The 16,487-nt window shown below is 32.9% G+C and overlaps 1 protein-coding gene across 2 annotated transcripts; it reads left to right on the forward strand.

Annotated features, from left to right (window-relative positions):
* Positions 1–10,556: 10,556 nt before the first annotated feature.
* Positions 10,557–16,325, forward strand: LOC130621885 (PHD finger protein 14-like). Of its 2 annotated transcripts, none has more exons than XM_057437252.1 (7): positions 10,557–10,645; positions 13,099–13,163; positions 14,152–14,379; positions 14,619–14,675; positions 15,143–15,307; positions 15,379–15,549; positions 16,009–16,325. In XM_057437252.1, exons 2-7 carry the CDS (start codon positions 13,121–13,123, stop codon positions 16,227–16,229), a joined length of 885 nt encoding a protein of 294 aa, XP_057293235.1. In that variant the 5' UTR covers positions 10,557–10,645; positions 13,099–13,120; the 3' UTR covers positions 16,230–16,325. The 2 variants fall into 2 exon arrangements, with proteins under 2 accessions (XP_057293235.1, XP_057293236.1); XM_057437253.1 differs by having other exon boundaries at positions 10,569–10,649.
* Positions 16,326–16,487: the final 162 nt, after the last annotated feature.

Here is a 16,487-nt window from a genome sequence, read left to right on the forward strand (position 1 = left end):
GTATGAGCTAAAATAAACCAAATATTTAAAAAGTAATAAGGATTGTGAGAAAACTTGGCAAATGTTTGGTTGTTCTTGGGATCCAGTTGGGAAAAAACATTTTCGTACCTTGGTTTTATATGTGTGTACAGAAAAAATTGATAAAAAGTTTAACCTTAAAATAAGGGTGGAAAAATGTGTTAACCAAACAGTCACGGTAACAGGTTTGACATCACACCACAATTATTTATAGGCCTAAAGCTAAATAAATTTAGTAAAGTGTCAAAGAACTTAAAATGCTATAGCAGTTATAACAAGATACATTAAGAACGAAAATTTTCGGTGGAAAATGTTTGGTCGGAAAAACTTTCGGACACAATTTTTAATTTCAGCGGAAAAAGATTTATAAAGTCAAAAAAATATATGGGTAAGTCTATTGAACGAATTTTAACTAAATTTCAGAATTAATGATTACGGGAAATGACACAAGAGAAGGCTAGAAATATTTACAGTGCACATATATTCAATCAAGATCTTAAAATGGGTCTTCTGGATCTAACTTTATAGATGAGCCTCAGAAATACAAGCTTCGTCGAAACCATTGCAAGTTATAGCGAAGGGAGACTTGGAAATTCCTTGGGGATCATATTTTATCATAGTTGAAGAGAAGCGAAAATATCTAAATCGAATGAAATTCATTATTGAAAGTAACTACGACGATCGATTTCTGTCTGACAGTTACAATAGAAATGATCTTAAGACAATGGTTGACATGGATAATGAAGATTTGGCGGATGAAGAAGAGGATGCCGAATTTGTGATTGACGATACCTACGTCGACGTAATTTTAATTGATAAAATTATTGTAACTTAACAATACTAAGTTCTAAGACTGCAGTTCTTATTGATTTTATGATTACCCTATATATAATTGCTATGCACTGGTCCTGTTTTAAAAATAATAGGAAAACCAAAATTTTCGGACGGAAAGATTTTCAAACAACAAAAAAACTGAAAGTTTTTCCGTCCGAAAATTTTCGTTCTTAATGTAGGTAGCATTATAATAAAACAGCATAGGTGTAGATTAAAGAAGAGACGTGTCATAGCTACTTACCTATTTGAAGGGTTAATAAAATTAAATAAACATTGAAAACATCCATTTCTTTTCTCGCATAACGTTGACTTTGACAGTACTTCCACGTTCCACCGTTTGCGTCAGCGGAGTTTTATTCAGCTGCACAAAATTAAGCAACTACTTACTGTGGAATCTGGTTTGATCAAATGAGGTCCGATTTCCATGGTGATTGCCCTAGGAACACGAAATAAAACTAAAAGTATAAGACGCGACTTCTTCGGGCATATGGATAGGATTCAAAAAATAAATCTGAAGCTTGAAACTGAATGAAATATGGTTTTCGTTTTTTCCTTCATTTATCAAAGTTATTTTCCATTGCCAGTGGAAAAAATCTGAGTCGACTGAAATTACAAATAGAAATGACGTATGATATATGACTAAGGGGGGATGAATATTTTAACTAAAAAATACTAAAGCAATTTTTACCATACTCAATAAAACAAGTTAAAAAATATAACAGAAAATTAAAAATTAATTCACAGAAAATTTTCCAAAATCTAATATTACATAAGATGTATTCACATCAACATCAAAATCATTAGTGTTCTTCGATAGCAGTGATGAACCAAAAATAAACCCAACAGTTGCAATGGACAATTTAAAAACATTTACATAAGATTATTTTGATTTTCTCATTTCCTTTAAATGATCTAATATCAAGACGAATTTTGGTTTTCGGATTCAATGGTTTTTGGCGATAAATTAAAAATCATTACGCCTTTTGTAATGAACACAAAGAAACTGTAGTTGCGCTCGACCAGTCTTAGTCAGTAAAATGCGGTTTTAAAAGCAGTTGTGAAGAAATATGTTTATTAAAATATTTTTTAGATTTGTGGTGTTATCTTTGTCATGTTCTTTTGGTAAGTCACTTATTTATAAGTACTTCTTTTTCGTAATGTGTAAAAAATAAAAGCATGGTGGTTAGTATACTACTTTCCATCAACCAATTAAACAATTAAATTACCTATATAACTATATAACATGACAAAAATCGTAAAGATACCTATGGAAATGGTGACGTCTAGTAGACGGTGGCGTCGAGGAAATGATGCCGTCAATAAAAAAGGTCAAGGAAATATGAGATCCAAAATCCATTAAGATCTAGCATTGAAGTATAATATTATCAGTGTTGTAATCACATTTATATATTATATTCACAAGTTACTAAGTGTCTATTTTAGCAATGTCTATTTTAGCAACTATCATTTTGTGTGTAATTGACATTATGTCCCTGTGTTTTTTTGTAATTTTAAGTAAACTGCTTTGTTTGGTGATTACCCTTCGATGCGTTCAATGCTCTTCCTCATCCTCAAAAAATTGCAATCGAATGCAAAGAAAAGAATACTGCCCATAACATGCATATGGACCTTTAACATTGACGTTACTCTTACGAAGTTTATGATGGCTCACAGGTGTTGACAAAAGATGTTTAGCAAAAAAAGTGTGTACCACGTGATGTTAACAGCTGTCAATCATATTGTGTTACACATCGTTTGCTTGGTGCAGCTTATTGTAAGGTCAATGTTTTGTCGCGTCAATTTATTGAGATAACAGAAGAATACTTTTTGTTTGAAAATATTTTTTCCCGGCTTTCTTTTTTATGGTTGATTTGCTTAACTTTATTCATTCAAAGCAAAATTTTCCTATTTGGTCAGAAATATGAAAAATCTAGATCCAAAATTTCGCAGCAGGTGGTGTGCAGGTGGTATTTTTTAGACACGTCCTCTTACGCCCGTTTACGTGGCTGCAGCGACAATTAAGCACATTAAACGAGGCAAACGAAGCCTCATATTACAAAGCTCCATATTAGCATAACAAAAGAATCTCGCTTAGCATTTTTTATCGCATTCAAATCTTTAGAGACAACAAGGACATCGAGATAAAAAAAAAATGCTCGATGAGTGTTTTTTTTGTCTTGGTGGTACCAAACACATAGGTTGTGTTACATCAGAGCCGGGTTGGAAGATCGAGCAGAAGTCCCCCGCGAAGTAGAGAGTGGGAAAAAAATTCTGCCATACACAACACCAACATTATATACCCGTGGTCCACTAAATGTGCGCCCCTTTGGCGGGGCGCAACTATAAACCATACATCATTTTGTTTACATTTTTGTGAGTGCTGAATTATTTATAATTGAGTATTTTTACGCATTTGTCAAACGGGTGGCTAAATTAAAAAACAATGGAATATATTTCTCTTTATTGTGATGGTCACGGGGTCAATGTACACAAAGTGATTTAATAAGAAAAAGTTGAAGATCAAAATGGCAAAAATGTTGAACAACATGTAAAGAACATATTTTTATTATTTTGTTCTACTTAACTTGCCAATAAAATAGCGAGTAAAGATAAAGAAAGTAAAAAACCAAGGAAGAAAGATGAAACCACCATATTGCACGTTGGATTTGTTATTGAAGGTTTCCGGTCTGTATATTTATTCAAATTTGGCGCCATCTCATGATAACAAACTTTTGTTGAAATGTAAACTTTATATATTTGCAGAGTTGCTTCGACTGCTCCAATAACTTTATGACTCTATGACTCTAAAATTTACAAGACGTTCTCCTATTTATATATTAAAGATAAGATATTCTAGAATGTTCTAGTATATTCCAGATGTTCTATATTTAGCACATTGTTCATTATTCACTAGGTAAGTATATATTGTTCTCTATTTACTATTAGTAGTTTCTAGTATAGTTATCTTATTTCTGGAATATTCTCCAATGTCCCTTATATTTCTAGATAGTACACAAGGTTCTAGAATGTTCTTTACGGCAAGAGTGCCTATTTTCAACACTCCTCCTCACTCGCAGTCCGTAAGGTTCTTCAAGTGTTCTGTTCATCCATTTTGTTGCGGTGTTTTCGGAATTGTGAACTCATGATGAATACCTTCTTTCTTCAAATAGTCTTCGAACTCTTTGGATGTATATTCTCCACCATTGTCAGTTTTAAACGTTTTTATCTGAATTCCAGTCGATTTTTCCACAGTTGCTTTCCATTCTTTGAATTTCTCAAACACTTCACTTTTGTGTTTCATGACATATACCCATACGTATCTTGATTTATCGTCAATGAATGTAACAAAATATTCTGCACCACTAAGTAATTTTGTTTCTATCTTTCCACAAACGTCGCTATGGATTATACCAAGTAGATTTTTCGATCGATCTCTTCCTGTCTTCGGAAACGGTATTTTGCCTTGTTTCCCATCAATGCACGGTTCACAAAATGTCGGTTTCTTTGTTGCATCATAATCAAACCCTTCAACAAGTTTGTCCCTTGCCAATCGTTTAAGATTCTGCACACCGAGATGACCGTATCTTCTATGCCAAATTTCTTCCTTTGTTGTAGCGTTATTATCACATTTCATAACTGTGTGATTCTTCTTATTTCTCAATCCATTACAGTTGAGATGGTAAAGGTTGCCATGCTTTGTTGCTGTACCAATGATTCTGTGTTTCGCATCCACAATGTCACATTTGAAATCTTCAAACTGAAACTTCTTTCCATTTGTTGCAGCTTTTGATACACTAAGTAAATTGTACGAAAGTTGTGGTACAAATAAGACATTAGATAACTTGCATACAACGTTTCTGTTTTCTGAAATGTTCATTTCCAAGGTTACTGTTCCTTTTCCAATTGCTTGTACTGAATATCCATCACTGACAGTGATATCTTGTGGTATTTCAAGTGACGAAATTTCTTCGAACAATTCCTCTTCGTTACACATGTGACATGTTGCGCCTGAATCAACTATCCAGTCACTTTTTCCATTGACTGCCAAAGTATTTTCAGCAACTAAACTGATGATTTCTTCGTCATCATCTTCTTCTTCTTCAGCCGTGCACACATTTTGCGGCTTCATTCGATTTTTACCGTACGTCGAAGGAGTCTGTCTCTCGAACTTCTTCGTTAATTCTTTGCAATATCGTTTCACATGACCAATCTTTCCACAGTGATAACATCTGGGTCCCTTTCTTGGATTTCCATGATTCGATGTCATTGCTTTGACATTCGTTTCCAAAGTGTCCTTATCTTTCCGCTTGCTTTCCCCGTGTAACAATCGTTCAGTTACGACTTCAAGCTTCGGTACTTCAGCACTAGCCTCCAGAGCTGTAACTAGCATATCATACGAGTCTGGTAAGCTTGCTAACAAATGAACAACTTTACTTTCATCATCCAACGGGTCTCCAATAATTGCAAGTTCATCGAAAATTTCTGTCAAAGCTTTACCGTGCTTTTGAACAGATTGCCCATCTTTCAACTTCAAGTCATACAACTTCCTGCGTAGTGTCAATTTATTACTCCATGTCTTTTTTTGGAACTGGTCTGCCAACTTCTTCCAAACCTCAGTAGGATCTTCTGGATCTGGTCCAAGCAGGTATAACAGCGTTGGTTCCACCGACAAAACAATCGTTGCTAACGCACGATCTCTACGCAAATTAAATTTCGGAATTTCTCTCTCTTCAGTTGGAGCATTTTCTCTTCCATCAACAATTCCCCAAAGTCCATCTTTGATTAACGCCATTCTACACTGTACCTTCCAGGTAGCATAGTTTGTTCCATTCAATGGTTTTATCAATACTTTGGTGCTTTCCATCGCCATTTGTTCCGTATTCAACTAATCCGGATAATCCGTTTCGGGTTTCCACAATACGATTTTTCGTGCGAACTTTACACCAATCCAAACCGAAATCAAAAACAAACTCGTCGGACACACAAGATGGCTTCTTCTTCTTGAATATTATTTCTGTAAATATTCAATCTTCTTGGGCATAGACTGGGCCCATAACCTGTTGAAATGTAAACTTTATATATTTGCAGAGTTGCTTCGACTGCTCCAATAACTTTATGACTCTATGACTCTAAAATTTACAAGACGTTCTCCTATTTATATATTAAAGATAAGATATTCTAGAATGTTCTAGTATATTCCAGATGTTCTATATTTAGCACATTGTTCATTATTCACTAGGTAAGTATATATTGTTCTCTATTTACTATTAGTAGTTTCTAGTATAGTTATCTTATTTCTGGAATATTCTCCAATGTCCCTTATATTTCTAGATAGTACACAAGGTTCTAGAATGTTCTTTACGGCAAGAGTGCCTATTTTCAACAACTTTATCGTTCGAAGTTGGTAGTATGTTGTGAAAAAGGGACTCAAAACATGAAAAAATATTGTTGTCGGTTATGACAGATATTTCTTTAGTTCAAAGAAGTCTAAACAAAGGTTATATAAAGCTGGTACTACAATAGTACGTAAAATATTCATGGTATCTCAAGTAAAAGATGTTATTTTTGATGTTTACTAAAAAGTACATTTAAAACCTACTTAATTTCACCCCATAGAGCCATGGAATTTCTGTAAAAATGTTGTTAGAAAGATATATAGGTAGTTAGTCGTGAAATTAGTTTTTTATTTAGTATTTTAGTAGTTATCTTAGCAGATTTTAGGATTTAGAAATCTATATATATTTTTCTCTCGCTTAAAATTTATTTTCTGGCTGCCACAAAATAGTTTCTTGTTCGCCTCTCCTTTAAAATGCTCACATTCCGTGTATCCCGCGCACAAGTTAAAAAATCCGGCAAACGCGTTTTGCGCAATGAACAAACCAGCACACTTTGCTCGTTAGTTAAATATTTTTTTACAAAGAAATTATATCTCTATAATAATAGTCGTCGTCTGTCTGTCTTTGCGCGGACCCCCCGCTGAGTTAGAAAATGATGTTACGGAAACACGAATATCAAATGCGATATATTTTTATCCACTTTGTTGCGACGGGTAAATATAATGGACGGGCGAACCCGTGGATTTTTCCACGGACAACGACTAGTCTATATTATAATACCCATATACGTCTGTCTGTCTGTCACGCAAAATGATAGCTTAGCTGCGACGGGCAAACCCGTGGATTTTTCCACAGGCTAACGACTAGTTATATTATATTACAAAGAAATATTTCAGCAAGGCTCATTCTGGATAAAAACATGACCAATGTTTGAGTCTGATAAAAATTCTAGATATATCTGTATGTTTGAGTCTGTAAATTACATACATGCCGGAAAAATAGCAATTTTTGTTTTTCGCCGCCCCCAGCTCGACTTTCGTGTAAGTCACTAAAGTCGAAAATCAACAGCCGTTCCGTAGCCCCTTTAACCAACTTTTATAACTTTTTTAACCAACTAACCTATCATTTTATACCTCGGGTTTCCTTTAAGGTTGTTTTTTTTTTTGAAAACTGAAACTTTGGATTGAATTTTTGTTTACTTTCCAGCAAAACTGTAAATCTAATTTGCACAAAATAATTTCTTTTTATCTATCATTCGTTTTAAATATTCTTAACAGGCATTCTCCGAGTCAGGATGTTAAAATATTTTCACTCATTTTCTGAGTTTTTGCTTAACCTTATTATGATGAATCAATGTCTGGTGTCTAAGAGAAATAAAATTAGCCAGGAGACCCAGCATAATTTTTCTTATCACAGACAAATCGAAATAGTTAAGGTATTTGGGAAATACAGAACACTGACCGAGCTTTTTAATTGGCTACTTCTATTGTTCTTTGCACACGTGATCAATATTATGAAATCTTTTCTACTTTGATTTTTTGAGCGCGAATGATCTTACTTACGTGAACAAATATAATTAAAGAGGCTAAAATGTGGCCATACTGGCTTTGTGTTTCTTTGATTGATTTTAATTCTGCCTGTTGCTCTAAGAAATTATTTTGTGTTTAATGGTGGATTTGAAATAAAGATTTGCTCTGACACATTTTTTAGCGTCTAAGCAGGCTTGGTTAAATAGTAGGCTAAGTTAAACTACGTCTGCTCAAGTCAACAAAAAAGAAAGCTCAAAGGCTTACAGCTTAGTTCACTCGCAGCAAAAGAAAGAGATTATTTAAAAAAGATTTAGTTTTGCACAAGGATTCCGCTTGCTTTATGCGACCATTTCCTATCTGAACCAAGCCATATACGGCATACAGCTTCCATCCATTAAAACTTTTGCTGCTTTTAAAGGTCTTAATTATAAAACACCAAGCAGGATAAGTACTTCTGAACTTCATATATATTAATAAGTTTTTGTACAAATATTTAGCGAATTTTCGTCCAACAGGACCTAGGAGATCAAAAATTTTTGGAAATAACTTATATCCCTTTGGCGAGACTCTTAAACTCAACATCTTAACACATGTATTATTTAACTGTACATTACAATAACTGTTCAACGCGAAAGTCACCCTCGTCCCCAAGGTTTTTTGATTTTTTTAATATGAGAGATGACGTCCAATAATACCCTGGCATCGTTGACCGGATTTTGAAATATGATTGGCTTTCACATTTTCGCATAATTATGATGATTTTTTCCTTAGTCAGCACTTTTTCAGGGTTAATAATAAAATGGTGCATAAAGCCGTGATCAATCAGTTTTGTAAGCAAAACTTTATAAAGCTAGCAAAATTTATGAAAAACGTTTTGGTGTTACTTTGTTAGATTGATTAAAATATAACTAACTCAGTCTTGGTGCTGCGTTGTACATTAAGAAAGTAGGCTGCTGAAATAATAAAAACAACAGCCCTGTTTTTTAGTAAGTGTTTGTAGACAGTACATTACTTAATAAGCATATTAACAACCTTGTTTGTAAACAAGGTTGTTAATATGCTTAGCGCGTAGTAGGTGATGAAGAACCTACTGCTGACGGACTGAAAGCAGCTATCTTTGTTTGCATTTAGCTATCAGCTAACTCGACTTTTTAACGTTTGCAAATTACGATAGGATTAGAGACTTTATTCCTCAGTATAATACAATAGCAACATATTTGTTTGAAATCAGATGCGCAAGAATAAATCCTACAAATATGTATATTTCTAGGGACCCTATTTGCAAAAATTTATCAAATATTTACTGAAATTGATAATTTTATTTAAGAAAAAGAATATAATATAATAAAACTTGAAGAAGGGGAAATCTAGCGTCTCTAAGAAAAATATGAATTTCAATAATACCTTAACCGTATTCATACAGAGGAAGGTATAATCAACCAACTCGCATCTTAAGAAGACGCTGTATGTTAAAAAATTGGCCCATTTGAACTGAAATTTGGCGAGTCTTTCTATGATATAAGAAAATAGGAAACTGGGTTGCACCAATCAAGCATGGCACAAATTTTTGTTTAGACCCTATCTGGCCATTGCAATCATGGGAATTGCTCATAACGTTTTTATCTTTGTCAAAATTGATATACTGTCAAAAATACTTTATTGGCGTTTCTGATGTAACCTTATGTAACCTGCTAATAAAACACAACACCTTGTTGCAGTTACCAAGATAATTCTTCTTGTATATTATAGTCGTGAGACAATACAATACGTAATGCGTTTTCTGTTGCTGGAACATAAAATTCTGCTCGTTAAAGTTCCGTTGGTATATTATTGTTGGTATATTAAAATTAATGCTTAATAGAAATTTGTGCAAAACTACACCAGTAACCCTAATACTAAACTGTATTAACTTCATGAAGAGGTGATTACCATATACTCTTTGTAGACGTTTATTATATGTTGCTATCTTACGCTGTAAGTCTAACTGAAAAGCTTTCATACTTTTATATGGTGCTTTTCTCTTTGCATTTGCAGGTTGTTAACACAGACTATAATTTTCCAAACAATATTTCTACTTTGCACTACTATTGACTACTACTCCTAAAATTGTCTTGTACTGTATTTTTTTGTTGTATTGTTAGTTATTAGACTTAATGCATATTTTGAAATAAAGCAACTCTCCAACTTATTACTTGTGCTCGTATTATATGTGTAAAACGTAAAAAGATTCTTAGATGATGATACTTATTACCAGTATGTCATTCAAAGAAACTATGGAAACGCTAACCCTGTTTCGAATCTAATTTGCTAAACGGACGCATTTTCCATCCGCATGTTTTAACAAGGATAAAGTGTTAAAACTACGGAGGTTACTGTTTTTTATTTGGCTGTAAAGAAACTTTCGTTTCTAATCTAGGAACGATTTTTAATAACTAAAAACCTTACATTTGGGAAAATATTAGCTCCTTTTACAGCAAAAACACAAACCGGCCGATTTACCTCGTACAACACCACAACCCTTGACATTACTTTTCCAAAAAATCTATCAAATTTTGCCTAACCAGAAAAAAATCCTAGATCCGCCCCTGGGTCATATATTGGCGCAAAATCACTCAACAATACCAAGGTATTTTTCGTCGTCTTCTCTCATATCAAAAAGAAAAAAACCTTGGGGACGAGGATGCGCGAAAGTAAGATTTTAAACTTTAATCAAAGTTCAACAGAAAGTAAAACCGCGTGTAATAAAAAAATGTTCTTATGCTGTTGTCTCTAATTACACAAAGTTAAGTAATTCTGTCTGTTTACGTGGGAACAAATGTTGACATTGTCAGTTCGCTTGTATAAGATTACACGTGACAAGTTGTTTATAAATAACGACGTTCTGTACAAGACACATCTTACAAAGTGTTGATAGAATCAAAGAGAATCGTAAGTAAGTTTTATATATACATTTTGATTTTTAACATTTAAGATAACATTGTTGTTAAACATACCACACTAACTTTTTAAATCTCGGTACTCTGTTGTTCAGTCACTCACCCACTTACTATCTTTTAACGTCATTTTATACGTCAGACGTTATATTTAAAGGAGAGGCGAACTGTGCACGGCATGGCTGCTGAAAAAAAGTTCATAATGACAGTGTTGATTTTGAAGACCAGACCGACTGGCTCCATAATAAATCAATTTACATGTTGCATACAGCCATCATAAAAAAACAAGTCCTAAAACAAAGACTAAGAATGTTTTCATATTGAAAATATTCGTAGAGTTATAAAAATGGATGTTTTTCACATAATAACGGTATTCTTACCTAAATGCACAACGACAACACACTAGACCCAAAATAGAAAATAATCTGTAATAAATGCCAGTTTTGTTAAAAGTGAGTACTGAATTATTTATCATGCAGTATTTTTACATTTGCCAAACGGGTGGCTAACTAAAAACAAAAGGATATATTTCTTCTTACTGTGATGATCACGTACAAAATAATTAAACAAGAAAAAATTAAAGATCAAATTAGCAAAAATATTTAACAACGTGACGAATGTAACAATGTGACGAACATATTTTTATTATTTTATGCTACTAAACTTAGTGAACAAATTTGTGAGTAAGAAAAATAAAGAAAATAAAGATTCGTAAATAAAGATGAAGCCACCGCATTGCGCGTTCGATTTGTTGTTAAATGTTTCCGGCTGTATATTTATTAAATTTGGCGTCATCCCATCATAAACTTCATCGTTCGAAGCCCATAGTATGTTGTGGAAAAAAGACGCAACCCATGAAAAGAAATTTTGTTGTTTGTCATGACAAATATTTTTTAACTTCAAGTAAGTTAAACGAAGGTCATAAAATGCTCCTACCACTAAAATATTTTTGGTTATCTTAAGTTCAAGATTTTATTATTGATGTTTTCTGACACATTTATTTACACTTTTTTTTCATCCCATACAGGCATAGGAATTCTGTAAAATTGTTGTTAGGAAGATACACAGATACTTAGTCGTAAAATATAGGTACTTATTTGTTATTCAAGCAGTTATCCTAGTAAATTTTAAGATTTAGAAATTTTTATTTTTTTGTCTCTCTCGCTTAAAATTTATCTACACTTGACGAAGACAGACGGGTTTTTTTTCACAGACCAATAGAGTGCTAATTTACGTATTGTTTCCATACTAAGCCTGAAATAAAACTCCTTTTAGGAACTGCCACGAGATAAATGCAAGGTAATTGCTTAAAAAGACATGACTTGTAATAAATCAATGTCATATTTTAATTATAATAGATCTAAAGCAAGACCATTTTTTTCGGATTTTCAGCAGATAACTTGGAGGTGATGCATACTCCAACTCTGGTAATTTTTTTTTCCTTTTAGCTACATTAGAGTTGGGTAATCTGTTTGTATACCCTGCTTTGTAAAAGAGATGAAAGAAAAAAGAGACATCAACACTGTGTGCTCCAAAAGATACTTAGCTAAATTAATACAGTAGCAATTTTTTATGGAAATTATTTTTTAAAACTAGAATGGATTTTTGCCGTGCACAACATTTATTAAAGGCTTCCTATTTTTACCGCTATTTTTACTAAAAAAACAAAAAAAGAGATTCATGGCTACGTAGAAAAAAATTTAAATTTTACATTTCTATAATCTTATAAAAAATTTAATTTACTTTTTAATCAAATAAATAACTTTTTGAAAAAAAAACTAATGAAAAAAATAATGAATATACTGAACTTGTGTCTGAACCACTACAGTGTCCTTAATAAGTCATATCTGTTATAAGGTTACATTATTCTTCAAGGCTTTCTTTAGGGTTTTGTAACGGTACGGTTAAAAACGCATTTTAACGCATGGGAGATTGCGATTACAGTAGACTCTTTCCATTTTTAATTCACAAGTAACAGAATATTTAAGAGGCGGAGAACGGATATTAGAAAAATGTCCAAGGAACTAAGATATTCGGTAAAGATTGTGAGAAGTTCAAGATATAGGGTATTCGAAATAGTAAGAGACGATGAGCATCGTCAGATATTCATAGCACACGTTGATATCATCATAATTTTGCACAGAAGATAGGCCTGTGGTATTTAAGTCATGTGATATGTCCTGTCAGAAAGCGAAAGTAAACACTATTCATGCGTCAGCATGCGTCAGTTTGTTTGTTTTGAAAGTAATTATAAAAGTTTTGTTACCACATTTTCTAAAAACTTCAACCAGTCATTCTTTGAACTTGATATATTATATTAATTTGTTAAAGTTTTAAAGATCGTATAGTTTTTAATATATGCTTTTTTAAAAAGAATACAACAAAACAAAACAAACAAAAAATGTCGCTGCACTTTATTTTTTTAACGCTTTTTTTTATATCTTTTAGATATTCGTCAGCGTATTGAGCCATGTTGTATTCAAAGGTTTTATTTTTTGTCTTGTTGACGGGAGGTAAACCAATATTTTTTTCGTACATTCTGTCATGACTACGAAGACGTATCAATTTTACATTTATAATGGGGGGTGTCAAACTTTGAACTCGGCGTTTTAATTAGCCAAGCGTACAATAGCGGTAAAAGGTGGAGACTATTTGAAGAGATATAGTTCTTCACTTTGCTCCTTTTTCTATTTATTTACTCACCAATCAAATGTTGAACTCCATAAAAATCCATAATGGTTACCAAAATACTATTGCTTAATTTCTGTTTTTTCCTATAAATTTTAACAGATTTAGCTTCTCTATAAATTTTAACAGATTTAGCTTCTCTATAAATTTTAACAGACTTAGCTTCTCTATAAATTTTAACAGACTTAGCTTCTCTATAAATTTTAACAGACTTAGCTTCTCTATAAATTTTAACAGACTTAGCTTCTCTATAAATTTTAACAGACTTAGCTTCTCTATAAATTTTAACAGACTTAGCTTCTCTATAAATTTTAACAGATTTAGCTTCTCTATAAATTTTAACAGATTTAGCTTCTCTATAAATTTTAACAGACTTAGCTTCTCTATAAATTTTAACAGACTTAGCTTCTCTATAAATTTTAACAGACTTAGCTTCTCTATAAATTTTAACAGACTTAGCTTCTCTATAAATTTTAACAGACTTAGCTTCTCTATAAATTTTAACAGATTTAGCTTCTCTATAAATTTTAACAGATTTAGCTTCTCTATAAATTTTAACAGACTTAGCTTCTCTATAAATTTTAACAGACTTAGCTTCTCTATAAATTTTAACAGACTTAGCTTCTCTATAAATTTTAACAGATTTAGCTTCTCTATAAATTTTAACAGACTTAGCTTCTTTCTGGGCTATTGACATTATGAATCGGAATTATAGGAATTTTTGTAAGGAAGTATTAATGCACGAGAGCGTTTTTGTTTATGCCCTTTTTTGTAGTCCGGGTATATGATTAAAATTTTTATTATCGTTTTCAGTGTTGTCATATCATGCACCTTCAAGACCTTTAGAAACTTCTGAAGATGATATAGATGGGTTGTTAGATAATAATGAAGTTGACATTTCTAATGATGAAGAGGTTGATGACAATGACGATGAACTACCAGAAGAAGAAGAGGAGGAAGACGAAGATGAAGATGAAGATGATGAAAGAGAAGAAGATAATGACGATGATGATGATGAAGACGAGGATAAAGATTATGAAGGTTTAACTATTTCACTTTATTTTTTGCATAGAAACAGATAGATAACTTATAGGCCTTAGAGATCCCATGGTAAAAGGTGCTGGAGTTAATCTCGGCGAAAAACCTTATGGTCCCTTTTCTTTATCTGTATTGTCTATCAATGTCATCACTTTTTTGAAATGTATAAAAACAAAATAGAAAAACAATATGTTTCTTCGGATCATCCAAAAATAAAAATTAAAAAAATTTCTTTTTTTCAGATGTCGCTGATTTCATAAATAACGAGATATTAAAAGAGGAAACCGTGGAAGATAACAGTAATTGCTTAGTTATTTATAAAACATCTTGTGCAATGTTTTCACACCAAGAAGGGCATCCAAGTTATATATAAACCTCTTTAATAATAGCCACATTTTTGCTATCTGTCCGTAAGAAACGCAACGTGTCACGGGCAGACGAAATAGCGTGAAATTTAAAGACGGATGACCCCGTGGATTTTTCTACAGATTAACGACAAGTCTCTATAGTAATAGCCGTATCTGTCTGTCGGCAAGAAAAGTGTTGTGCAACGGGCACATGAAATAGCGTGTAATTTAAAGACGGACGACCCCGTTGAACTTTACACGGGTTAGCGACTAGTCTGTATTATAATACCCCCGTATACGTTTGTCTGTCACGCAAAATGCAAGACGCACGTAATGCGGTAAAAAAAACAAAAAAAAAACGGACGAACCCGTGAATTTTTCTACGGACCACCGACTAGTATAACACTATTTACCTTTAGAGAAAAACAAGAGCTTTTGCACAGGAAAGAAGAACGGAAATTATCCGTCGAAAAAATGCGGCATGTTTATCACGTGCGCTCACGGTTATACACATAAAAGAAGTTGCCCAGGAGGACTGAGTTACGACGCTAAAACGGATAGATGCAACTACCCGCTATGCAAAGGTGTGTTTAAGTGCTATTTAAGTTCGTTTTAAATTTTTTACCGCTTTTAAGCGAATGTTCCCCATTTTAAGGAAAAGGATTTTGTGTTGGAAAAAACGATGGAAACTTTGCTGATCCGAAACGATGTTCTGGGTACATATCCTGTTCAAATGGAGTGGCCTACCGACAAAAATGTCAAAACAACCTTCACTTTAACGCCACTTCAAATCAGTGTGACCACAAAGACAAATCTCCTTGCAAAGGTTTGTCATTAGAATTCAGCTAAATACATATGTATATTTGTATTAACTGAAAAGTTGGATATGAAATTTAACATCAAATCTCAGAGCTTCGATACTCGCTTCAATTTGAGAGCCATAAGCAGAATTTACAAAAAAAAATAATAAAAAACACGTTTTCGTCAACTTTTTTTGTGGAGCAACATGGAACAACTAACAAAAGAGATAGGTAGGCATTAGTTTAAAAGGCGACGCTTTTCTGCTTTGCTAAATTTCTTTTGAAATTTTATTAACGTGCTTTAAAGCAGAAAAAACGCCATAAAATAAAAAGTACTTTATTTTTTTCTAAAAAAAATTTAAATATAGTTTCAAAACAATTTGCATTTACAACGTTATACCTTTCGTTTAACCGAAATATGATCAAGCAAACCATGCATTCACTTAAAAAATGTTTGATTATTAATAAGGAGGTTCTCTTTATAGAGACTTGTGAGGTGGATGGAAAATTTTACAAATCCAGCGATAGGTTTATATGGAGATGTACCCACTCTTGCATTTGCAAGGGACCAAATCACACGTGTGAACCACTTTGCCCAAGAACACATCGCAACTGTGGACCAAATGGGAAAACAAAATCAGTTACAACACAAGTTACAACAAATCCAACTTGCTTCTGCACTAAAAGTATTTGTATCACAAAATAAGATGACATCAAGTGAAGGATATTTTATCTGTTAAATGCTTTTCTAATTAATTCTTTATATCATGATTGGCTAAATATCAAATATGCACTTTTCAAATATTGTTTTTTTTACTGTTGCCAATACGTGTTAAAAAGTTCTTATCCGCAGCTCCAGAAGTTTATATTGCGGCGTTCAATTCTTAATTTCAATTACATTAAAGATGGCAGCGTGTCTGAATTTTTATTGATTGTTAAAAACGTTGCCCCTCTTTGAACGCTC

The sequence above is a fragment of the Hydractinia symbiolongicarpus genome, chromosome 12, assembly GCF_029227915.1.
Source record: "Hydractinia symbiolongicarpus strain clone_291-10 chromosome 12, HSymV2.1, whole genome shotgun sequence".
Lineage (NCBI taxonomy): Eukaryota > Metazoa > Cnidaria > Hydrozoa > Anthoathecata > Hydractiniidae > Hydractinia > Hydractinia symbiolongicarpus.

Bases quoted from the DNA above. Each gene is read 5' to 3' on its own strand.
- LOC130621885 (XM_057437252.1), top strand. From the start codon at position 13,121: ATGTTGTATTCAAAGGTTTTATTTTTTGTCTTGTTGACGGGAG. The intron at 13,164-14,151 runs GTAAACCAATAT...TATCGTTTTCAG, and splicing joins TTTTGTCTTGTTGACGGGAG to TGTTGTCATATCATGCACCT. The intron at 14,380-14,618 runs GTTTAACTATTT...TCTTTTTTTCAG, and splicing joins CGAGGATAAAGATTATGAAG to ATGTCGCTGATTTCATAAAT.